This window comes from Balaenoptera ricei, chromosome 18 (genome assembly GCF_028023285.1).
Source record: "Balaenoptera ricei isolate mBalRic1 chromosome 18, mBalRic1.hap2, whole genome shotgun sequence".
NCBI classification, from domain to species: domain Eukaryota; kingdom Metazoa; phylum Chordata; class Mammalia; order Artiodactyla; family Balaenopteridae; genus Balaenoptera; species Balaenoptera ricei.
Window position 1 is genome coordinate 13634412 of NC_082656.1, and position 25905 is coordinate 13660316.

General features: G+C 35.0%; 1 protein-coding gene across 1 annotated transcript in view; it reads right to left on the bottom strand.

The window, feature by feature from the left end:
• Positions 1-25905, bottom strand: part of TRPC4 (transient receptor potential cation channel subfamily C member 4) — a 166481-nt gene that overhangs the window by 82801 nt on the left and 57775 nt on the right. The window contains exon 3 of the mRNA XM_059903117.1: positions 4184-4702. Coding sequence (XP_059759100.1) covers positions 4184-4702 — 519 coding nt within the window. The remainder of the gene's footprint in view (positions 1-4183; positions 4703-25905) is intronic.

The following is a 25905-nucleotide window of genomic DNA, read 5'->3' on the forward strand; positions in this document are numbered from 1 at the left end:
ATCCTTTCTGACAGGAGGTTTGTTTCTTGATTCCACAACAAGGAGTTTTGAATAAATCAAGAAACATAAAACCACAAATCTTGAGAGCTTTAAAGAGCTGTGTTATGGAATATTTGGAATCAATACAATGCATCATGCTATTGAAGGCATCTGATTGACATGAATCTCTTCATATTTCTCTCATTGCTCCAGGATGGGATAAAAAGGTATGAGTACAGGGCTCTCCAAATGTTGATTTATCTACTTCTTCCTTAACAACTTCCTTAATTTCTAAGAGAGAACCCAGATTAGTACCAAAGTTTAAAGTTAATGTTGCAAAACGGTTGACATACCTTCATGAAAGGGAAAAGTAAATTTAAAAGAACATATACTGTTTACTATGTAGAGATTATTTTTTTCACTTTAATTTGAAGAGCTATACGGGGAGTGAACTACAGTCTTTTCACAAAAAATAATGTATTTCATTGCTTTCCATTATTAACCTAAACACTGCAAATTAATCAGGCAAAGAAACATGCAGGGAGCCTTCCAGAACTAAGAAATTCTGTAACTTCATTCAAGTGCATTCATATTGAGCATATTGAGACCAATTCACATGGAGCATCTTTTCTCTATCAAGTACTGAGGTAGGACTGGTGAATGAGACAGATGTGTTCCTGACATTCACAGCCTAGAGAAGGCAAGTGAAATATAGCAGTACAATGCGATCTAGAATGTGCATAATGAAGGCATTTATCCCAGAGACTGTATGGAGGGGGATTGCTTCATGGAATCTCCCTGGGGGAGCAGAGACCTGAGATGAACTTTAAAGACTGAGTAGGGCTCAGCCATGTGAAGATTAATGGGAAGGTATTCCAAAAATGTAAGAGATGGACCAAAGACAAACCTCAATCTTTTGTAGACTGAAATAAGGAAAACTTGTGGTTAAATGGTAACAAGGCAAGACATTTATGTTAAAGCAGAGTTTCATTTAAGACACATTATCCTACTAGAAGATCTTAAATATTTTGAAATCAATAATTTCTGAATAATTCAGGAATATGTTTCATAAAACACAACCTATGATTTCAAAGAATTTATATGAAAGTAAAACCTTACTCTCGATTTTATAATGCTCTTAGCCATCCAACATTACTTTGCTCTGGAAAAACTGTCAACTCCAGGGAAATATGCTCTTTAATATTGAATGAAAGATACTCCAGAACAACTCTGTAAGAATTTTAATTTTTTTCTCCAATGTAATCGCAAAAGATTAAAATAGAAAATGCAAAGGCAGGGTCTTTTAAAAATGTATCTTTTCAAAGACATTACTAATTCTTATTTTCTTATTACATGTTATATATTTTTAGCCTTCCTTCACCCTGCTGCAATGCTAGGTTCTATCACCTTCCAATTCCAAAACTTCATATGAGCAAAAAGTATAAGCATCTTGAAAGAAGTGTTAGAAATTATCAAATGCTTTCTATTGCTTTGCTTCTGACATATCTAGCTAGGGACTAAATTTGTGGTTTTTGTTCAATAGGCTTTGAAGTTGAGTTCACTTTGTATATTCCTAAAATATACAAAAGACCCTAAGCAAAGAAAAATATGTTCAGTAGGAATGAACATTTTTAGTGGCTCAAGAACAAAACAGAGAACAATGTATATGTAATGTTTTATCAGTTCTAATGCTTTTTTCTGTGTGTGTGTGTGTGTGTGTGTGTGTGTGTGTATGATCCTTTTAATGTGTTGCTGGATTCTGTTTGCTAGTATTTTGTTGAGGATTTTTGCATCTATATTCATCAGTGATATTGGTCTGTAATTTTCTTTTTTTGTAATATCTTTGTCTGGTTTTGGTATCAGGGTGATGGTGGCCTCATAGAATGAGTTTGGGAATGTTCCTTCCTCTGCAATTTTTTGGAAGAGTTTGAGAAGGATGGGTGCTAGCTCTTCTCTAAATGTTTGATGGAATTCACCTGTGAAGCCATCTGGTCCTGGACTTTTGTTTCTTGGAAGATTTTTAATCACAGTTTCAACTTCATTACTTGTGATTGGTCTGTTCATATCTTCTATTTCTTCCTGGTTCAGTCTTGGAAGGTTATACCTTTCTAAGAATCTGTCCATTTCTTCCAGGTTGTCCATTTTATTGGCATAGTGTTACTTGTAGTGGTCTCTTAGGATGCTTTGTATTTCTGCGGTGTCTGTTGTAACTTCTCCTTTTTCATTTCTAACTTTATTGATTTGAGTCCTATCCCTCTTTTTCTTGATGAGTCTGGCTAATGGTTTATCCATTTTGTTTATCTTCTCAAAGAACCAGCTTTTAGTTTTATTGATCTTTGCTATTGTTTTCTTTGTTTCTATTTCATTTATTTCTTCTCTGATCTTTATGATTTCTTTCCTTCTGCTAACTTTGGGTTTTGTTTGTTCTTCTTTCTCTAGTTCTTTCAGGTGTAAGGTTAGATTGTTTATTTGAGATTTTTCTTGTTTCTTGAGGTAGGCTTGTATAGCTATAAACTTCCCTCTTAGAACTGCTTTTGCTGCATCCCATAGGTTTTGGATTGTCGTGTTTTCATTGTCATTTGTCTCTAGGTATTTTTTGATTTCCTCTTTGATTTCTTCAGTGATCTCTTGGTTATTTAGTAACGTATTGTTTAGCCTCCATATGTTTGTGTTTTTTACATTTTTTCCCCTGTAATTCATTTCTAATCTCATAGTGTTGTGGTCAAAAAAGATGCTTGATATGATTTCAATTTTCTTAAATTTACTGAGATTTGATTTGTGACCCAAGATGTGATCTATCCTGGAGAATGTTCTGTGTGCACTTGATAAGAAAGTGTAATCTGCTGTTTTTGGATGGAATGTCCTATAAATATCAATTCAATCTATCTGGTGTATTTGTAAGTTTCACATTTAGTGTTTTACAATCTTTAATCAAGTGAAATTTTTCATCAATTTCTTCTAGTTTCATATTAAAATTATTCTAGTCCCTTAAAAAAAAAAGAGCCCTGAGTTCTAAACACGATACCCTAAAAAAGTGAGTTGATACTAGTACATGTGATTTCAGAATCAGTGGGAATGCACAGGAAAGAAGCTGTTTCCTTTGTTGTTCAGGGAAAAGATTGTTAATTACTTTTAGGCTCCTATGACAACTGGCCAAAGAACTACAGGAAAAACTCAAAGAAGCAAATTCAGGTATCTTCAATCTTAAGTATTTAGTAAGTAGCAATAGATAAAGCAGCCAGTGCTAATGTAGAATATTTAGGGCCAAGTTAAAAAAAAAAAAGAATACATTTTTTCCAGAAGTTTCTTTTTCTCTTTCTTTTTCATCTTATATTACATACATAGTTTTTTCCAACTTTTGTTCTAGAACAATTACTATAATTCACCAATGAAAAGAAAACCAATATTTTCTGGAGGTAGAAGTAAATAGATTTTTGAGAACTTACTCAAAATCAGTGATGGCAGCAAAAAACAATTACACTAGGTGATAAGTGTAATAGACCTGAATTTTCCTTATTTAATATTCAAATCCATGGAACGCTAATGAAAAATTTATTACTCTTGTGCAATTTGCAATTGACTTCTTAACTTCTCATTCCTGACAAATAAAGAAACTAAGCCAGACATGAAGGAAGTTTTAGTATTTTCATCTGCTGTTGGACTAAAGGCTTTCCTTTATTAATAACTTCTAATAATGTATTTTATTAGGATCGTACCTTATAATTTACTAAGAGCCTTCACACACATCCACTCATTTTACACTCCCTACAAATCTGTGAGTAAGATATTTTATATGTATAAAGAACTATATATATATAATCAAATATAAATATTAAGTCCATTAAGCAGATGAGAAAACCAAAACTCAAAGAGATCTGTGTGACCCTCTAAAGTAGCAAAACTTATAAATGGCAGAACTAGACCTCTTAGTGCAGAGATTCTAAAATTCATTAGTTTTACCATCACACACCATTAAATGTGTACATTTTAACACAGATGTCAAAAACCATCACTAATTATTAACCTACTTACCGCCACTCTTCAATGTGTTTCATCATCAGTAATCTGGCAAACAATAAATATCATCCACTTACAGTTAAACAGAAAATGCTTTAAACCCCCAACCTAATTTTGGAGTACCAATTTCCCTCACTGCCATTTAAATTCTGTGGCATTTTGATGGATAAAGTCTGGCAAAACTCACCTCTTTCTGACGGTACTTAATGGCCAATTTGAGTCTCGCGAGATCATTTCCACTTTGTTCTTCTAGGAGACTGTTGTCATCGCGGTAATTAAGAATGATTTCCAGCTCGCGGGAACTTCTTGTCTGATCCAGTAGGTCCTTAGCAAATTGTTTGCACTGTCGTGACAGCTCCTCGTACTCTGACTTGAATTCATTTTCCACCTTACTCAGTTCCTGGAGCTCCCAACTTAACTGAAAGGCCGTGAGAAAAGGGTCTTCACTGGACAGGGCGATGAGAGAGGGGCTGGCCAGGGCCTTGTAGATGTTGAGTCTGGAGCGGGAGTGGCGGAGACTGTCCACATCCGAGCTGGACACGCATTCGACGCAGTTGCAGCGGACCTCATGGGGTCTGGGCACCGAGACGCCTTTCTGAACCAAAAGTTTTATTATCTCGTAATTATTTGTGTGCGCTGCCAAAATGATGGGTGTAATGTCCGGAGTGAATTCAGAGAACTGCTTATCAAGGAGTATGGGAGGCACCTAGAAAGAAGAAAGCAGAGGTCGTGAGTAGTAACGCATTTGCTCAAGTGAATTTAAACAACGCGCTATAGCAGTGTTGAACAAGATTCGTAAGTCTTTTGCCAGGCTTTTTTTTTTTTGCAGGAGAGATAGGGCTTTTTTCTCCTCAAAAGACAATAGGAAATTAAACAAAAAGTACCTCTGCAATAGAATGACACATTATTCTTTGTTTAATCCGAATTGTGACATTTCATGATATCTTAAACTCATTGCCTATGGAAACTCTTGATAAAAGACTTTCTTGCTCCCAACTTATTTTCTGGCTGGCAATCTTTGCTTTTCTTTCCCAGTGATATGGGCTCCCTAAATAATAAGAAAGACGCTACAAAATAGTTAATGATTTGTTTTAAACCCAAGATCTTCCTCTGCAATAGAAGGTTTTAAATTCTTCAGTCAGGTTTTTTGCTTGTTTGTTTGTGTTTTATCTTCTGCAGTCCTAAGACCCACCCTGCGATTACAGGTGGCAGCAGAACGCAGGAGTGCTAGCCTCTCTGCTTTCCGTTTTCATCCATTCCTTTATGGAATATTTTCCAGATGACAAGAGGTGCCCCATTCTAACATCGCTGTTATTAGAAATAAATGCTTCCTGTGGAAGAACCTTAAAAACATCATGCTAAGTGAAAGAAGCCAGTCACAAAAGATCACATATTGTATGATTCCATTTTTATAAAATATCCACAATAGGCAAATCTGTATATGGAGAAAGTAGTGATTGCCTAGGCTTGGGGGCAGTGGAAGGGATGGAAGGTGACTGCTAAAGGATACAAAGTTTCTTTTGAGAGTGAGAAAAATGTTCTAATATTGTAGTTATGGTTGCACAACCCTGTGAATATACTAAAAATCACCGAATAGTATACTTTAAGTGGGTGAATGTTATGGTATGTGAATTATATCACAATAAAGCTATTAAAAAAGAAAAAAATAAGAAAGAAATGCTTCCCAATGAAATCAGGTCACCAATGCACTTATGAACAATTTCCTTTGGGTTATACTCTAGGAATGGTAATGACAAAAATAATTTAATAAGCACTATTTAGTAGGCCTAAAGCACATCCACCCTCACTATTCATTATTTACATTTTATAGACATGGTATCTTGGTGAGTAAGTGGGAATCCTGCTATTTGAACCTAGGTCCACCTGTCTGACACCCAGGCCTGTACGTACTGCACTACACCCTGCTGCTTTACAATTTTTGGTTTAGTATTTCTTCCTGCTGGTGCAAAGTCATAGAGGCCTCTATGAAAATAAATGTTACATAAGGACAAGTTAAACAGGCATGGCAGAAAAAGTGATGACATGTCACATTAAAATATGCTGCTGGTTAAATATGATTAAAACCACAAAAGGATCAAAAGAAAACAACTATGTAGAGAAAAACGAAGGTCATATGAAACTTCAGTAGCACTACTTTTAAGTAGAGGTGTAATCTTTATATGAGAATAATTAAACTCACATGCTTTTAGTTCATCTGGCCATTTTGAATATCCATTTATTTCATAAGACACACTATATATATATATATATATATATATACATATTTTTAACATATTTAATATTTTATTTAATTTTTTAGAAGACAATTTACGAATTTCCCCCACCCCTTCCTTTAAGTTAGTGTGACAGCTTTCCATAATAAATGACTTAAAGGAAGCTTTGGTCAAGAATGGAATGAAATAGCAAAACAAAACTCAAAAAAGCCCCAAATCACTACTGCTTTTTAAAAAAGCCCATCACTTTCACCAGTTATATTCAAACAAAACACACAAACTATATATACTTAACAAAGAGTAGTCTGCTGGGACTCTGGCAGATCAGACCAGCAGGCACACGTTATTGTTTATCCAGGTCCCAGAGGGTAAGCATTGCATTGAAAAATAACAATAAAACAAAAACACTTAAACAATTGCCTGTTATTTAGTGCTAATTACACACCTGAATCAATTATTACATGGAGTCTGAAAATTGGGGGTTTTCTTATTCTTCCATCACTTCTAAGTTTAGTAATCGGCATTCTTCTGTATGTACAATTTGCTCTCTTCTCCTCTTAATTATTGAGTATTACTCATGAACCCATGGATTCTTCCTTTATTTTATTCAATATATTTTGATTCATTGCAATAATTATTCATTTTGAACTTGTTATTGAGGTATAGCAAACATACATACAGTAAAATGCACAGAGATCAGTGTACAGCTAGAAACCTTTTTTAAAATGTGAACACACCTGTGTGACAAGACACAGACAAAAATCTAGATGAGGGCTACCCTGGTGGTGCAGTGGTTAAGAATCTGCCTGCCAATGCAGGGGGCACAGGTTTGAGCCCTGGTCCGGGAAGATCCCACATGCCGCAGAACAACTAAGCCCGTGCGCCTCAACTACTGAGCCTGTGCTCTAGAGCCCATGAGCCACAACTACTGAGGCCTGTGTGCTTAGAGCTGGTGCTCCACAACAAGAGAAGCCACCGCAATGAGAGGAAGCCCATGCACCGCAACGAAGGGTAGCTCCGCTCGCTGCAACTAGAGAAAGACCACGCGCAGCAACGAAGACCCAGTGCAGCCAAAAATAAAATAAATAAATTCATAAAAAAAAAATCTAGAAGAGTGCCTGCACCCCAGGGACCTCCCTCTTGTCACCTCCCAGTCATTCCATTTTGTAATCACAAATCTAACTGCTATCACCACAGATTACTTTCACATACTTTTTAACTTTATATAAACAAATTAAAGTATGTACTTTTTATGTCTAGCTTTCTCCGTTCCACATTAGCTCTTTGAAATATATTCATATTGTTAGTAGCAATCGTTTTTGTTTCTTCAGTTCTGCATATTTTGATTTATGAATACAGCACAATTTATTTACCATTCTATTTTTGATGATATTTTTGTGGTTTCCAGTTTGTGGCTATTCAGAATATTGCTCCTATGCACATTTTTGTCCATGTCTGTTGGTCTTGTATCTAGCAATGGAATTTCTGGGTCAAACAATTTTCTTAAGCAGTGATACCAATTTTCATGCCCACCACAAATTATACTTGGTATTCCCAGTTATTTATCTATCAATCTATCTATCCATCTATTAATTACACCATTCAACTTGTTAAGCAATCATTTTGAATTGGATTATTTATTATTATCAGGGCTGGGTATTGAATTTGTCTAAGGCCTTTTATGCTTCTCTGAGGATAATCATAATTATTCTCCTTAGTCCTAAAAATATGGTGCGTGTGCACACAAACCCACACAGCTGCATACACACACACACAGTATAATACTATGCAAATGGTTTTAGCATACAAAATTAGTAAATTCCCTAAGGAGAGTATGAATAAAGCAAAAGGGAAATGAATTTAGAGAAGACATTATTTTTACTTGGTAGAATTAGAAAAGGATTTTAGGAGGAATTTAAATTTAAGATTGGTTGGAACTAGCAATGTAGAAAAGTTACAGGAAAATGACAACAACAAGAAGAAAATAAGAAAGATAGATTCATAGCAAATACTTTCTTTAGAGTATGGGAAAAATCATATAGAGATAAATAATCATAAAATGCTTCAGTGTAGATCAGGGCAAGATGAGGGAAGGTTTTGAATCGCATTATTTTGTAGACATTGGTGGAGTCATAGAAGAATTGAACCAGGAGAGTGATGGAGTAATTCCGAAGTATTAACATCACGCTAGCATATTTTGATTGTTGAATTGAGAAGTAGATGGGTAGAGGCAGATAACGGAGCCTGGTAACGAGTGCAGTCTGAACTAGGGTTGTAGCAATGGAAAAGGAGAGGCTGTGCATATGACCCATCAAGCGGTGCTGGGGGTGTGAGGGAGAGCAAGCGTGGCATAGAACAATTCGAAGCAAAGATATCAGAAAACAAGAGGGGACTAGGCCAGGTGCCCTGAGTTACCTTCCAGTTCAGATTTCACTTTCTTTAATGTCTACTTTTCTGGGAGGGAAAGCTGGTCAACAGAACTAAACAATTTCAAGTTCCATTACAGAATGGTAATGTGCTAATGGCACATTTGCAAAATCTTGCCCTGAAAGGGGACTTTCAGAGAAGTCCTAAATCAAATAAGTGCCAATGACCTTTCCCCTCTCTTCTGTCTGTTAGCTGGCTATGAATAACAATTGATAAAAGGCCACTTCTTACTGACTTCATTGGAAAGATGAGAGTGCCTGTTGCCTTGGAAGATGGTGATATTGAAGACAGGAAGAGGGCAGCAAGCTGAGAGACTGCTGTTTGCTGAGCTCCCGCAGCTGAGAAATTTATCCGTTGAGTAGCCACTTTGCTATCTACTAAATACTCAGAAATTTAAAGGAGTCTAAAATATAAGGCATTTGATCTCAGAAACATTTAGAAAATGCAGAAAATGGGCTTGCTCCCTCTTTTTCAAGCTTCATTCACCAGTCTATTTTCTGTCTACATCCTGTGCTACGCTTTATTCAATATCTTCAATATGCAACTCTCCCTCTTTCCTTTTGTGGTGCCAACGTTACAAGTGAAAAGCATATTTTTCTAACATTAAAATAAATAAATAGGTGACTAGAAGTGCTTGGTAGCTATTACCTAAAAATGGTTTTGATAGAAATATTGTATTTTTCCAAATTTTTCAAATTTGCCATTTGGCATATTTAAGGACAGATATGAAGATCATGAGGATAAACCTGTAGATAAAAACCACACTATGCTTGACTTATTTTAGCTGAAGTAAACTCTACAGACATAAAAACACTACACCCAGGCAAACATACATGCATGAAAATATATACTCACATTACTCGTAAACAAACAACACACTTCACCATTTAACAAATTCCAACTGATTGAATTATACAGTTGACCCAGTAATCTACAGCTAAGTAGAAGAGGCAGTTAAAAGAGGATCTGGAAACCAAATTCATGTCCCTGTTTCTTATGTTGCATAGCTGGAAGTTTGCTCTGGCTTTTCTTCTGTCTAAGATTTATGAATGAGTATTTGTTCAACGTCTTTTTTCTCAACCTTATCATAACATTAGTTACATTATTAACTGAATCGCTTTCCTGTCACATAGCATTCAGAATGACTGACCTACACATAAGCTAATTAACACCCATTAATCAGTTTAAGTGATTAACTCTTAACCCATAAACTGATAGCTTTTCTCAAATTCAGCCAAATGCTTTACCTTGAAATGACTCGGCACCAGTCTGAGGCATATGTGACATTTCACCCAAACATAGAAATGTCTCTTTGTGACTAACATATACATTTTTGAACTATTAATGCTGAAGTATACATTTCTAGGAGAGAAATTCATCCTGGAGTGACATTCAACCAATTTAAAAGAATTCATTCCCTTGCATTCAGCATTTATTAAACTGGGTTGTATAAACTGCATAAAAGAAATTTACTTATATAATATTATTTGATGTATCCTAAATTATTAAGACTAAATAGATCCATATGCTAATCTGGCTGTACTCAATTAGTTATATTATCTTGTGAAAGTCCCTTAATATTTCTGTTATATGAAAGAGGTTATCCCCTGTAACATGAAATTTCTATGACTCAAAAACTATTTTTATACTCCAGTTGATAGCACAGTAATTGAAAATTTATGAGAATTTTTTTTCAAGTACTTCAATAAAAATTTGTTAAAATCTTTAGTTTCATCTTGCTTTTTAACTTTAATGTTTTTATATAATGTATTGAAACCTACATTTTTTGAAACTCAGGTTTATGAATATCAAATTTACCTCTCTCAATCACCCAGACTACCTTCTAATTCAAACCAACATAAGGGAGTTTCAACTTAGAGTTATATTTAAAAATTAATTTAACATCAGTTATTTAGAACTTGAAATTTTCATAATCATGCACGTACATACACATACATATATACCCATACATGAACTTGCACAAAAATCCAAAATATGGGGAAAATACAATATTATGTTCTGAATAGGAAGACCTAATATCTTAATTATGTCGATTGTCTCACAATAAATATGTGCATTTTATTCCGAATCTTTTTTACTTATGTTGTTTTGTTTATAACTTGATAAAACTATTTTATTAGTTAATATGGAAGAATAGATAACCAAGAGTTTCAAAAATTATGACATGAAGGCTATGATCCAAGAAAATATAGCAAGAAATACGGGATCAGTTGAATAGAATTTTGACCAGAATTACTTCTTTTTTTTTTTTTTTTTAAATCAATTTATTTATTTATTTTTGGCTGCATTGGGTCTTCGTTGCTGCACGCGGGCTTTCTCTAGTTGCAGCAAGCAGGGGCTACTCTTCGTTGTGGTGCGCGGGCTTCTCATTGCAGTGGCTTCTCTTGTTGTGGAGCACAGGTTCTAGAGCACAGGCTCAGTAGTTGTGGCGCACAGGCTTAGTTGCTCCGCGGCATGTGGGATCTTACCCGACCAGGGCTCGAACCCATGTCCCCTGCATTGGCAGGCGGATTCTTAACCACTGCGCCACGAGGGAAGTCCCCAGAATTACTTCTTATTTTATATGGGAACTTGATATGTGAAAAAGTAAAATTTCTATTCAATTGGAAAAAGTGGTTCATTTATTGAAACAATTTTCTACCCCAAACAAGCAAAATTAGTGTGTATCTCATTTCATAACAATGAATTTGAGACGGAGTAAATATTTAAATGTAAAAACAAAAAGCAACACAAGTTTAGAAAAAGAATTTTAAAAAATAGTTGTATAGCCCAAGGGTTGGGGAGAACTCTTAAAGCAAGATTGGAAACACAGAATATGGAAAACTACATATTTGGTTTTACAGTTCTCAAGTAGAATGACCCAAGATTTTCACAGAAGAAAATCAAAACGAAATGAATGAACAAACATAACAAAACAGAAACAGAGTCACAGACACCGAAAATATGAACAAGTGGTTGCCAGAGGCAAGGGGGTCGGGGGTGAGTGAAATTGGTGAGGGAAATTGAGAGGCACAAATGTAATATAAATTATGAAATAAATGAATCACGGGGGTGAAATGTACAGCATAGGGAATACAGTCAATAATAATGTAATAGCTTTGTATGGTGACAGATGGTAACTAGACTTATCATGGTCATCATTTTATAATGTTAGAAACATCCAGTCACTATGTTGTGAACCAAGAACTAACATACGGCTGTAGGTCAATTATACTTAAAAACAAACAAAAACCAACAACAAACCTATGGAAAAAGAGATCAGATTTCTTGTTACCAGAGGTAGGGGTTAGGGGGAGGGGGAAATAGATGAAGGCAGTCAAAAGGTACAACCTTCCAGTTACAAGATAAATAAGTACTAGCGATGTAATGTATGACATGGTAAATATAATTGTCACTGTTGCATGTTATATATGAAAGTTGTTAAGAGAGTAAATCCTAAGAACTGTCATCACAAGGAAGAATATTTTCTTCTTTTATTTTGTGTCTGTATGAGATGATGGATTGTGATCATCATTTCACGATTATGTAAGTCAAATAATTATGCTAAACGTTATCATAAACGTATATGGTGCTGTATGTCAATTTTATCTCAATAAAACTGGAAGGAAAAAAAAGGTCAGAAACATGAATGATCTTTCTCTTTAATAGACAGGGAAAGGAAATATAAAATAATAATGAACTACAATTATTTTGCCAAATTTAAGGAGCTGATGCACCCACATTCATCAAAAGCAAGAGGAATGCAAATTATAACAGCCTTGCTGGAAGGTTTCTGGCACTTACATAAATTCTAAGCACCATAGTCTTAGTTAGGGAACCCTTCCTACAGAAAATCAGGCACCTGGAGACTATGTATTTATTTCATCATTGTTTGTCGTGATAGAAACTTGGGTATCACCTGAATGTTTTTCGAGAGAGAAAGGTTGAACAAACTGTGGAATATCTCTACATGAAATATTATGATGCTATTGAATATTTGAACTTGAATGCATGCTGTATGTATCAATTTGGAGGGCTGCCCCTGAGGTCTCATTTTGCCCTGTTGGAGAGTTGTAGCATAGTTATTTACATAAAGGCTCCTTATTTTAGGTTCTTTAAACATTAGTTAACTTTATATCAGAGACTGTCCTTGGTATTACCTAATTATTTATTAACTACTTTATTTGATAAACAAAGACCTCTATAATCATGTCCCACCCTGTGTATTCAAACCTAAATTGTACTCCACCCTGACAGGCATCCCATGGCCCAATCATTTCAGTGTCAAACTTTCCATTCATAGTTTTCTTGTTGACTTCTGCCTATTCCCTCCCACTTATCAAATTCTACCAAACCTTCAAGACCCAACTCAAACCTTATGATTTCTATGATGCCCTTTAGTAAAACTGAACTGTCATTAACCTGGCATTTTTTTTCTTTAAATGGAGGCAGGGGAAAGGGAAGGTATTGTTATTGGCTTTTTACAAGAAGAGATAAATATCAATTTTTTAAAAGAGGAGTTTGTAAAAAATAAAATAAAATAAAAAGAGGAGTTTGTGGGAAAGGTGAAGAATGAGAGTGCAGATTATGCAATTTATGATTCTCTTATATCCTTTAAGTGCTCTCATACAAACTATTTATAATAACTTTACCCAGGCTTTGGTCAGTGATACATCCAGTATATAAATATAAATAATGTAACATTAATAACTATTTCTACTTTTTTAAAGTTAATATTCATTTTAAATTGCATTGGTTATACATTTTTATGGTAAGCCTATTTCAAGTCTACTTTGAATTCAAAATACCAGCAAATAGATATAGTTTGTATTGATTTGAGTAGGTGTAGGACACACATAGTGAATATACTTCTACAATAACTTGGATAACAGATTTATTTTAGAACTGTGAAGCACACTTGAACCAAATGAACAAGGATCTGGCAAAAATCATTTCAACTCGGTGATACTGTTAATAACAAATATGCTTGGAGTCTGATTACAGTGACACAACTAACAACTAACATGTATGAAGCACTTATCATGTGCCATGCCCCATGCTAGGAGCTTTTCATGCCACATCTTAGTTAATCTTCAAAATCATTTTTGGAATTAGGTGTTACTGTAATCCTCTTTTGACAAATAGAATAGGCCTTTGAGAAGTGCAATAGTTTGCCCATGGTCACACAGAAATCCATGCAGCTTGACTCCTGGGTCTAAATCCTTCGTCAGTAAACTGTATGTCTTGTAAGTAAGGCAGCTGTGAGGTCCTGGAAATAGCTCAGGCATCAAGAGTGAGCATTACATCCTGCCTCAACCATTTTCAGTTGTGTGAGAATGACAAAGCCAGTTAACTTCTCCACATTTCCAGTTTCCCATTTTGAAATCTGGACATTTATTCAAGATATTTCTCCTTGTGGAATAAGAACTGGAGAAATATATATCAAAGGCTTCTCAAAGTTAATACTAATAGGGCTGCAGTGAAAATTTCATGTTTCAGGGCAACATGAAAGCATGTGGTATCTACAAATCACTAAATAACAGGGACTTGTGTTATGTGACAAGCCTAAGATTGTTAGGAGAAAGAGCATAAAACAGTCTTGTTCAGTTTTGCCAGACTGATTTGTTTCTCCTCACATAAACACAATCCCAATTATAGTGCTTGATTCATCTGAAAAGTAGAACAATTATTTCCTGGTGGGCCAGTTTCGTCAGTGTAGATGTCAAAGCTTGGAACGTGTACTTTCCATGACTGAAAATTTAAACTGTGTATCTCCTAAAATGGCATAGACTCTGTTGTATACTGCTATAGATATACCATAAATAATAGCTATTAAATATCATTTGCATCTTGGATAAAGAACTGGAGAAATCTATTTCGACTCCTAGGGCGACATCAAACAAATAGTAACTTTAAATCACCACCAGCTTTGGCTAGGTTTAATCACTAAAATAATGAGAAGATTGCTATCACTGACTCCCAGATCGTTGAGTTCACAGACATCACTTTTATTTTTAAAACTCTCTCTCTCTTTATATCTGTTACATTGAAGGAGAATCTATTAAATGATATCCAAGTGAAACCTTTTATTGGTAGAGAACGTAGCTCAACGGGCCAAGTGTATACTTAATTTTATAAGAATTACACAAATTCTGATCAGATATTCTAATTTTAATTTCACTTGACAGTGTTTATCACTGTCTCTTTTTTTTGAAAGTCACCAGTTCTTTGACTTCCATAACTGGGTAGTGCAATGGCTCAAATCCTGGCTGTCCCACTAATGGTTTGTAGCTTTGGAAACATTATTTAACCCCCTAAACTTCAATTTTCTCATCTATAAAATGGAGATTATTATAGTCTTCACCTCATAGGGTTTTTTTAAGGATTCGAAAAGTAATACAGAATAATAATTAATATGAAAGTGTTTTGTATCAGTACATAATGTTTGATAAAACAAAATCTAGTGTAATAACTATAATTATCATCATCACTATTATCATCATTTTCTCTGGTTGCTTTTTCTCAGTCTCACTCACTGGGGACCCTTCTCCTATTCATCCCTTGAACACTGTTTCTTTAGGGATCAAACTTAAGCCCAGTGTTCTTCCCATTCGGCATATTGTACTCCCTGAAGGTTGGCTGTTCTCATGTTAATTATAGTCTATATGGGCCAATTTTTATTCTTCCAGCCTCCAGCCATTCAATAATACTTTGGGGCACCCATTTTATGCCAGTCACTCTTCAAAGTTTGGGGAATACAGCAGTACAGAACAGACAAAATCCTGGCCTTTATTCTAATTGCATTCTAGAAAGAGAGGGGAGGGAAAGACACAAAATGAATGAACAAGTGGATGCATAAATCAATGAATGAAGAAATCTCAAACGGTAAAGGCCATGGAGAAAAGTACAGTGTAGTAAGAGGAAATAAAGAGTGTCAGAGGCAAGGAGAGGCTGCTGCCCTATGTAGGGTGACAGGGAAGTCTTACTGCTATGATGACATTTGAATAGAAGGCTGAGGAAATTCAGAGAGCAAGCTAAGCTTACATCTAAGGGCAGAGCATTCCTGGAAGAGAGAACAGCAAGTGCGAAGATCCTGAAGCATGAGTATGATTAGAGTATTTGGCCAATTTAATGGAAGGACAGTTTTCTAGATTAATGTTTCATGCCATGACTTGCATAAACTTTCTAATTAATTATAATAATATGTAGATTACATTTTGGTTTTATGTAGACAAATTATCTGAATATGCTTTTTATTTCTTCCAGTCTTTATATCTTTTATTTTTACTTCTTTTTTGATTATTCAAAATAGAACCTCCAGTAGAGTGTTGTATGGAAGAACAATATTGAGAATCTTAATTTTGTTATTGATAGTAACATGAATGTTTTTAATATTTCACTATTCAGAATAATATAAGATGTAGGTTTTGGGTAGACTCAATCAAGTTAAGGAAAGTTTTTTGTCTATTTCGTTCTTGGTTTGCTTAGTTGGTTTTTTTTTTTTCTTAACATGCAAGGATAAACATTTTATCAAATGCTTTATTTTTTTGGCATCTAGTGAGATAATCATACATTTCCTTCTTCTTTACCTGTCAAAGTAGCGAATTACATTAATAGATTTTTCTAATAATTGCTTTAGATTTTGCATTTAATTTTTGATGGACCATAATTTTCCTTTCTCACACTGTCCTCTTCTGATTTTGATGCCAAGGCTGTATCAGTTTCATAAAATTAGAAATGTTTGTGAAAGATTAGAATAATATGTTCCTTGAATGGTAGATCTCACCTGTTTTTCTTCATTGTTATTTAAAAAATATATTTATTTACCTTTTTTTAATCAATCATATTTATTTCAAATATTTTCCATGTTTTAGGTTTTATGCAAATGTTTATTATGAAGATTGTTAATGTTATTTTCATCTCAACAAATTTATCAGTCTTTTTTTCCCCTAATATTAAGTTTTTTGTTTTTTGTTTTTTTTTAAATTTTATTTATTTATTTATGGCTGTGTTGAGTCTTCGTTTCTGTGCGAGGGCTTTCTCTAGTTGCGGCAAGTGGGGACCACTCTTCATCACGGTGCGCAGGCCTCTCACTATCGCGGCCTCTCTTGTTGCGGAGCACAGGCTCCAGACGCGCAGGCTCAGCAACTGTGGCTCACGGGCCTAGTTGCTCCGCGGCATGTGGGATCTTCCCAGACAAGGGCTCGAACCCGTGTCCCCTGCATTGGCAGGCAGATTCTCAACCACTGCGCCACCAGGGAAGCCCTTTTCCCCTAATATTGCTCTGTGTAGCCCAGACATTTATCCATGAAAATAGGTCACCAATCTTTGAGAATGAAAGCCATGTGTATAGGGTTTTGTATAGGCTAAATATCTGCTTTACTTTTAAGCTGAGAAAGTCTTGTCCACGTGAAAACCCCTAACCCTTGCTAAAGAGATTTAGTATTTGCATCATATTTACATTAATTATAACGTTATTTATTTAATCCATATGGAATTCAGTTGTTATTTGATATTTATTTTTCCCGTGATAGATTTTAAAACTTTAAAATATTATTGTGATGATTGTGCAATATTTCAATTAAAAATACACTGTAATTTACTTAATCACCTCCATTTTGAATACATGAAAGAGTGGTTAAATATGAATACCCTTTTCTTTGGTTTTGCTTTTGCTAAACGTCACTAAGTTGCTTTTCCAAAAGGATTTAGTTCCAACAAAAATAAAGGGTGTTAGTTTCACTATATAGATGGAGCATAAAATTCAGAAGATTGCATAATTGCCTTATTGTCCTTTGTTGACTTATTAGTCAGCATTAAATAGAATTATTTTTATTAATTTTTGTCTTATGTTTTATGAATTCCTGTCTCAATGTTTGATTTTATGATTTTATTTTAAACACACAAAGGAACACATACTGTTAAATTATTATAGAGATAATTTTGAAATAAAACAAATCTTTCAGAGGTTAAAAATCACATCAAGGTAAACCTTCATTTTTTTCTGTTTTATATTTTTCTTCATAGATTTGTTTAAACTGTGCTGCACATGATTAATGTAGATTTACATGAATGAATAAAAGTTGATATAATTATGTCAAGTCCTGTGATTTGAGGTTCCAATCAAGGCTCCATGGAGTAAGAGATCTTATTTTATGTTAAATTTAAACAAATATTATCAAGCTTGCCTGTAATTTTCAAGTGCCCTGAGACTCTTAGGACGATGGGAAATATAGCACTAGCTTTTGTCTGCCAAACTGAATGGAACATGTTTGGCAGGAATGTAGGGACAAATGACATGAATCCTCACATCTTAATCCACTCTGATTGAAGAACACTCAAAATATGGGGAATGTGGAAGTATAGGAACAAGGTCTCATCAATCCAGTACAGCAAAATTCCATTGCATGTTGTTGTTAGTACTTCAATTTCTTTAAAACATATATGCTTCAAGTGGAAAACTCCTTCTAAGAGCTTTTATCTGTCAAAGCACCTATTAAACAGAGACGATATAATAAGAATTTCATATGAATGCTTTTCTGGCAGTGAGACATGCAGCAGAATTACATTGATAGTGTATCCTAATGGAAAAGCATGCTGATCCAAAACACCATGAATGAGGAGATGCAAATTGAAAATATGGAACCAGCAGTTGAGGTTAAGAAGATATTAGAGGCTACAAGTCAGTTAGGCTGTGCTGGGTAGAATTCTGAATGTCTAGCTATTATGAAGTGGGTGTGAGGTTGGATCGGTTACCTTGAAAGGAGCAGAGGAGATAAAGCTGAGTTGTCAGGTGACCTTGGCTCATCCACTAACTATCAGTGTGGCCTCCAGCACATCATTCACCAGCTTCACTTTTAGCGATAACAGCATTGCCTGTCTACCCACAGGATCAAGTCACCTTAATATGATGAAAGAACTTTGACAGAGTTGGCGTGATTCATAAATGTAAGGAGGAGAAAGTACCCTTTACTTTTATGATATTAAAAATGAAAACACGATTATTACAATTGTGGTTTTTATTTTTCTATTAATAATGGGAAATCCAATTTAAGAATACTAAATAAAATTTTAGATTTCATTTATGAACCCTAAAAGAATGGGCCTGTTGAATGGGTATAAGATTGCTAAATTTTATATCCCTTTCATTGATTACTATAATGGTAACAACTCTGTATTTATGCCTAACCTGCCCATATATTTAGTAACTTCTTTCTCATTCACTGCCTTTTTCTGTTGTGATGTGCTGGAGCATTATGATCTTTGAGACAAGCATTGACTTTTTCCTATTACAAAAGCTATATACCCTTATTGCCTAAAGATTTTTAAAATATCAAAAGTACAAAAGGAAAAGCAAAATTCCCCCTAAATCCCACTACCCAGAGATATACATTGTCTTTCTCTCACCCAGATATACATGCTTTCTCTTTCTCTCTTTCTCTCTCAATATCTACAAAATTGGTAGTGTGCTTTATATTTTTTTACCAGTTGCAGGTTTTTATGGAAATACTGCAGTTACTTCAAGGAAGTCTGCATGCTCCACATGGAACTTTAACTTTTTAAGATGAGGTGAGGCTTCTCAGAACGCAATACTTCACTTACAATCATAACACAGCATCGTGGTGAACTAGAGGCCCAATTTCAAAAAATATATATTCCCAGAAAATTTTATGATGAAGGTATTAATAATTTTGTTTTCATTCTGAATATGATCTAAATCAGAAGTGCTACCTTCACTAATGCCTATAAGCTCCTTGATGTTTGATTTTATCTTGCCAGTTTGTTCTTTGCCTGCTTTATTTTCATGAGTGATGATGGGGGTTTTTAATCTGTCATGTTCATCCATCTATTCAGCAAACTGTTACTTAATACCTAGAATGTGCGTAGTATTATGTAGTCAGGAGAAGAAAACAGGACTAAAATTTTATTTGGTTTGAAGAGTAAAATCTGCCTAAGGAATAGGCTGGTATTCATAAGTTTGAGAAGAAAATGAATTACAAAGACCATCACAGTATAACAGGGTGAAAAAGATTTTGTTTTTTAAAGACCCAAAATACAACAAACACGGCTAATTAAAGTTTTTATATTTATATATTAGTAATCACATGAGGGAAAAATTAAAGGTAAAAAGGCTTCATTAAGAAGAATGAAATAATGCCATTTGCAGCAACATGGATGGACTTGGAGATTATCATATTAAGTGAAGTAAGTCAGACAGAGAAAGACAAATATCATATGATATCGCTTATATGCAGAATCTTAAAAAAATGATACAAATGAACTCATTTACAAAACACAAACAGACTCACAGACTTAGAGAACTTACTTAATGAATACTGGGGGGGAAGGTAGGAAGAGGGATAGATTGGGAGTTTGGGATTGACATGTACACACTGCTATATTTAAAATAGATAACCAACAAGGACGTACTGTGTAGCACAGGGACCTCTACTCAATATTCTGTAATAACCTAAGTGGGAAAAGAATTTGAAAAAGAATAGATACACATATTTGTATAACTGAATCACTTTGCTATACACCTGAAACTAACACAACACTGTTTATCAACTATACTCCAATATAAAATAAAAATTTAAAAAAAAGAAGAAAAAGAAGAATTAGCAAGTTAACGCAAATGAGGTTAACAGTATGATCCATCACTGTCATACAATGTGTTATGTTGGTAAGTATCAAGGAAAGGCAAGGACACAAAAACAGTCTTTCAGGATAAAAACATAGCTCTAAAACTAAGGAGTGCTGCGGAAATAACTTGTTTCACAAAACTTCTCTTCTGAGATTGCATAAAAATAACTGAACTAATGCTTGGAAAAATTCGAGGATATGACAGCGTGAATCTAATGAAAAGAGACAGGTGCTAAGTCATGTCAGCCCCAGAGCTGGACTTTCTCGGCAAAAGTAAAGTGATAGGCACTTAGTCCTCTGAATGGAATGATGGCTTTCCTCCATCCACTGATAAAGAAAATATTACCTAGATTTTTGACTGGGGGCTGAGAAATACACATGTGAAGGGAAAGAATCATGGTTTTTTTTCTTTCTTCCATTGAGTTTCTTTAGTTTGAATCTTGAATCTCGAGATACAACAATGAAAGACTTCAGCAATTTACAAGTTCTGTAGCAACCAGCTAAGAGACTTCTTAATCTCCACTTTAGTGTGTCAAAAATACTTACCAGGATAGGTGGAGTGGCAACATGCTACTAGAAGAAGAAAACTTTGGGGATTAATTCCTTATCTTTCATGCCTCAGATAAAATATACTGAAAAAGCTAAGTCCCGGGGAAAATCAAAACAGACTCTGACTACAGCACTAGTTATAGAATGAAAAATGACTTTCCCCGGCTCTTGACTTTTTGGATCAGATTTGTAAAGAATGGAATGTATCAGCATTATAGTGATCCCAAGATATTATTTTTGTCATTTTGCTATAGAATTAAGTAAAGAAGAAATCCAAAGAAGTATATCATGGTGGTTCATAAATTTTTGTTTACTTTTTCTTGGTAATATTTCATCTGAATTAGGTGACCTGTAAAAGATGCATTTGTACCAGGTAAAAATGGATAAATTTCATGGAAACTTGTGATGTTTATGGTGCCTTACAAAACCTCTGCTAATATGGTGGTGTGCAAAACTGTAATCTAATGAAATTAAAGGAAAATAATATAAAGTGGATGACTATTATTTTTGAGTTCATGCCAGATGTTTAAACTAATACTAATGTATTTTAAAAGGCCTCAAATATTCACCAGGTGGCAGTCTTTTCCTTAATTGTGGTCAAAACAAATGATCTGCTTTACCTCATCTTTATTAAAAGAAATGTGACTTATGGCAGGAGATGTTTTGCTTTTATTCTCATAATATTGCATTTAAATGACCTGTCTCTTCTGAACACATACTCCCTAAATTATCCTTAAGGGAACCTGTTTATTCTTCCTTGAGATCATCTCTGATCATTTTCTTTTATCATGATTTTTCTTTTTCTTTCTCTATATTCAGAATGAAACTACATTGTATCAGATGATTAACAGCATGTTTAGATTATATGTATTTAGACTTCACTGTAGTCTTAGAAGCCTGGTCAATTTCCACTCTCCTAACTTCTCCACATCTCTGAGGTCACAGTCAAGCTTCCTGGCTCCATCCAACCTCTCATCGATTCACAATCCTCCTGACCATTATGTAGATATTTGGGATGCCTTGCCTTCGAGATTTCATCACCAGAATTCAGCAAGTTTGCCTCCTGTGGTCTACATCAGTGTATTTGAAATCTAATCATGACAACTTAGAATCATGATGCAAATGTCAATCTTTAGACATTGATCAAATTAGCATAGTTGGTTCTGAAATGAATGAATGATGATAATAATAACAACAACACGAAATCAAATGTAAATACACTAGGCATTCACTTTACATGAAGTATTTCAAATTTTTAATTCTCATCAGAACTGTGAGAAATAGCCATTACCGTTTTCCGTTTTGAGTTAAATAATCACCACTGGGTCACGCAAATAGTAAGGGGTGGAGCTAAGACTTGGATTCCTATCTGTCTGATTCCAAACCTGATCTTTTTCCACCAGGAAACATTTCCTGTTACCCAAAACTAAACCTTGAAACATTTATTTATATCTGTATTCTTTCCTTGTTCTACAAAATGTTTAAGGCTGGAATTAAAGTAATGTTTATGGTAAATATTTCTATTTGATTCTAGACAAAAAAAGTGAATTTTAATCTTGGCTCAAGAATGAATAATCTCAGTAATCTTTGGCAAGTTTCCTGAACTTCTCTAAATTTCACTTTCTTCGTATCTCTAAGGTAATGGTTCCAGGAGTCTGTGTGTGTGTGTGTGTGTGTGTGTGTGTGTGTGTGTGTGTGTGTCTGTGTGGTAGGGAAGCAGGAGGATGGGGGAAGGGGGAGAGGGATGTAGGGTTAGTAAGATAAACTGCTCTCTGATTTCACAAAGTTAAACTTGAGTTTTTGCTTTTTAGTTGAGAGAACCAGGCAGTGTAGACTTGGGTTAAGGAGAACATGGTATAGTAAAGTAAAAGTCATCCAAAATAGGTGCTAGAACATATGATTTAATGAACACTACCTGCAAGTCAAACATTAAGTTTAGGCTGAAAAGCACTAAATAGAATATACTTGAAATGTCTTTCCTAAAGCTGGTAATTTAAGGCTCGACCAAAAGAATCAAAGCCTCCTCAGATGATAAAAAAGATTAATGGGCTCTGATACTCGTATGCAAGAGAAGTATGTTTAGCAACATTTAATATATATTTAATTTACAAAATAAAATTTTTTTAATTTTAAGCATTTCATTGATAAAGCTAATAGTTATATGTATGCAAAGCAAATATATTTCATACTGATTCCATTTAGGGTGAAGTGTATGCTTTATATGTATTATTATTCTGTATAAAAATTCTTCTAATATGTCAACATATTACACTTTCCCAAATCTACTGAATGTTTTTTATACACTTCTATCATTTCACAGAAATATGATGGTACTGGTCTCTTTCTTCTTTTACTGATGTTAAGTTTCTTCAATTTTTGTGTCTTGTATAATCTAATATGGATAATTCTGAGACATTAAGCACTAGTTCCCTATTCCCACAAAAATATTTATGTAAATACAAATGGAAAATCAATCTTGTATACAAAACAAAATGGATGAGTATACATTTTATATACTGTTACTTTTATTTATCTTGAAGTTGCAATTGATTGCTAGATTAGATTCCTTGAAGTCAAGGTCTACTATGTGATCATATTTTAACAATATCTTGGTCACAGTAGGCAACCAAGGAAATGTTAAAGATAGTAGAATAAAGAGAAGAAATGAGAAAACACATGATTCCTTTACTGACGATTTGTTCACCCAAACCATTCTGTCGGAGACTTCTGTCTCTTCATCTTGAGTTGTTCTCCTTGCTGCTCTGCTCCAGTGGACTTGAAGGAGCAGAAGCCAGTGATTCTATACTAAGAATAATATAGTGATTCTACATTTGCTGGGTCTGTCAGTGTGGATGATGACATAAATAACCAGTTTCTCCAAGATAAATGCACCTGTCCCTAAATATACATACAGATATGTATATAGATAGAGACACGTATTCTTCTCTGATTTAAAAATAATATATGTTCATTGTAGAGATTTTAGAAAAGACAGAAAAGCACAAAAAAGAAAAGCATGCACTTTATCCCAATATCCAGATCACTAATGGTAATATTTTACCATGTATTTGTGACAGGTCTCCAATGGCATCTAATGACCTTCACCTCCTGGTATTCATGCCCTTCCATACTGAATCAGGCTGATCTGTGTGAGCATTAAGATCATTTGAAAGTGAAAAAAAAAGAATAATATAGTGATTCGATATTGCTCGTGCTTGGCACAGATAGTAAACACTGTATGTGTGTTTGTCCCAGATAACCTTTAGAATCTCTTCCAAACCTAAGAAACTACCTATGATTTTAAGAAAAGCAGTTTCATTTTCCATTATTTTTATTATGAAGGGGGGTGTGTGCTTGCACAAACCTGTGTGCGTGCATACGTGTGGGTGTAGACATATTTGTGTGTATCTGTGTGTGTATATGCGTATGTGTGTCCCTCGGTGTCTGTAGGGGATTGGTTCCAGGACCCCTGCCCTGGATTCCAAAATCCGAGGATGCTCAAGTCCATTATATAAAATGGCATAGTATTTGCATGTAACCTATGCACATCCTCCTATATACTTTAAATCATATCTAGATGACTTCTAATACCTAATATAATGTAAATGCTATGTAAATAGTTGTAAATACAATGTAAATTCTATGTAAATAGTTGCCAGCGCAAGGCCAATTTAAGTTTTGCCTTTGGGAACTTTCTGGAATTTGTGCGGGGGAATATTTTCCCTCTGCCATTGGATGAATCCAAGGATGATGCAGAACCCACAGGTATGGAGGGTGTACACACAGACACACACACACACACACACACACATACACGTTGGTATTGTGAGGTTCACAAAGTAGGGGAAAGTAATACTATTTACATACTTTCAACATAATATTCTAAGAGGTGTGAAGAGGTGTACAGGATATGATGGTAGCAAAGAGAGATGTTTAATTCGATCAGGGCTTCATAATTGATCTCACACATAAATAGGAAAAGGATTTGTGTTGTCTGCAAAATAGCCTCCTCCAGTCTGGGAGGGTGGGTCTATCTCTGCAGAGTCTCAGCCGTCAGGTCCTCTCTGAGTTCCTCAACCTCTGTGTCAGACCCAACCACAGGACAATATTGAAATGCACATGGCTTGACCTGTAATCACCTCCCTCTTCCTAGCATTTTCTCAATGTGCCACCAGCGTGTCCTTATCACTGCCAGTTGTTTCCTACAAGAATCTAGGAGAAATCGAGGGAATCAGATAACCAGTTTTGTTAAATGTGTCAGAGTAGCATTGACATATATACACTACCAAATGTAAAATAGATAGCTAGTGGGAAGCAGCCGCATAGCACGGGGAGATCAGCTCGGTGCTTTGTGACCACCTAGAGGGGTGGGATAGGGAGGGTGGGAGGGAGGGAGATGCAAGAGGGAAGAGATATGGGAACATATGTATATGTATAACTGATTCACTTTGTTATAAAGCAGAAACTGACACACCATTGTAAAGCAATTATACTCCAATAAAGATGTTAAATAAAAATAAATAAATAAAGTTTTACATATCTGAAAAAAAAAAAAAAGTACTAGAAGATTTGGTCAGGAGCCTCTGGCTGAAGGAATTTCAGGATGATCCCGAGGAGTCAAGGACCTGGAGAGATCTTTCTATGCTGCTCCAGGACCAAGTTTTGCTCCTAGGAGGCAGCATGTTCTGAAGGGCTGAGAGTGCCAGACATCTCATGGCCAAAGTAACCAGGCAGTTTGACAAAGGAAGAGTAAAGTCCATGAAAACAGAGAAGCCTACACTCAAATCTCCCTTGGGCAAGTTATTCAACTTTTCTGAGCTTCAATTTCCTTATCAGTGTACTGGGAGGAATCCATTAAATAAATGTGAAAATACATACCGGGCGGTCAAAAAAAACCAGGTTTGTTGTATCCCCTACTCATGTACTCATGCATTACTCCTCATTTAAACCCTATGATTTAATAACGACTGCTTCAACTATTGTTGAAGATTCTAAAGCTGGTTTTAAAGTCAGCAAGTATGCAGTCTGCAATTGTAGAGTCCACATTGGTTGCTGG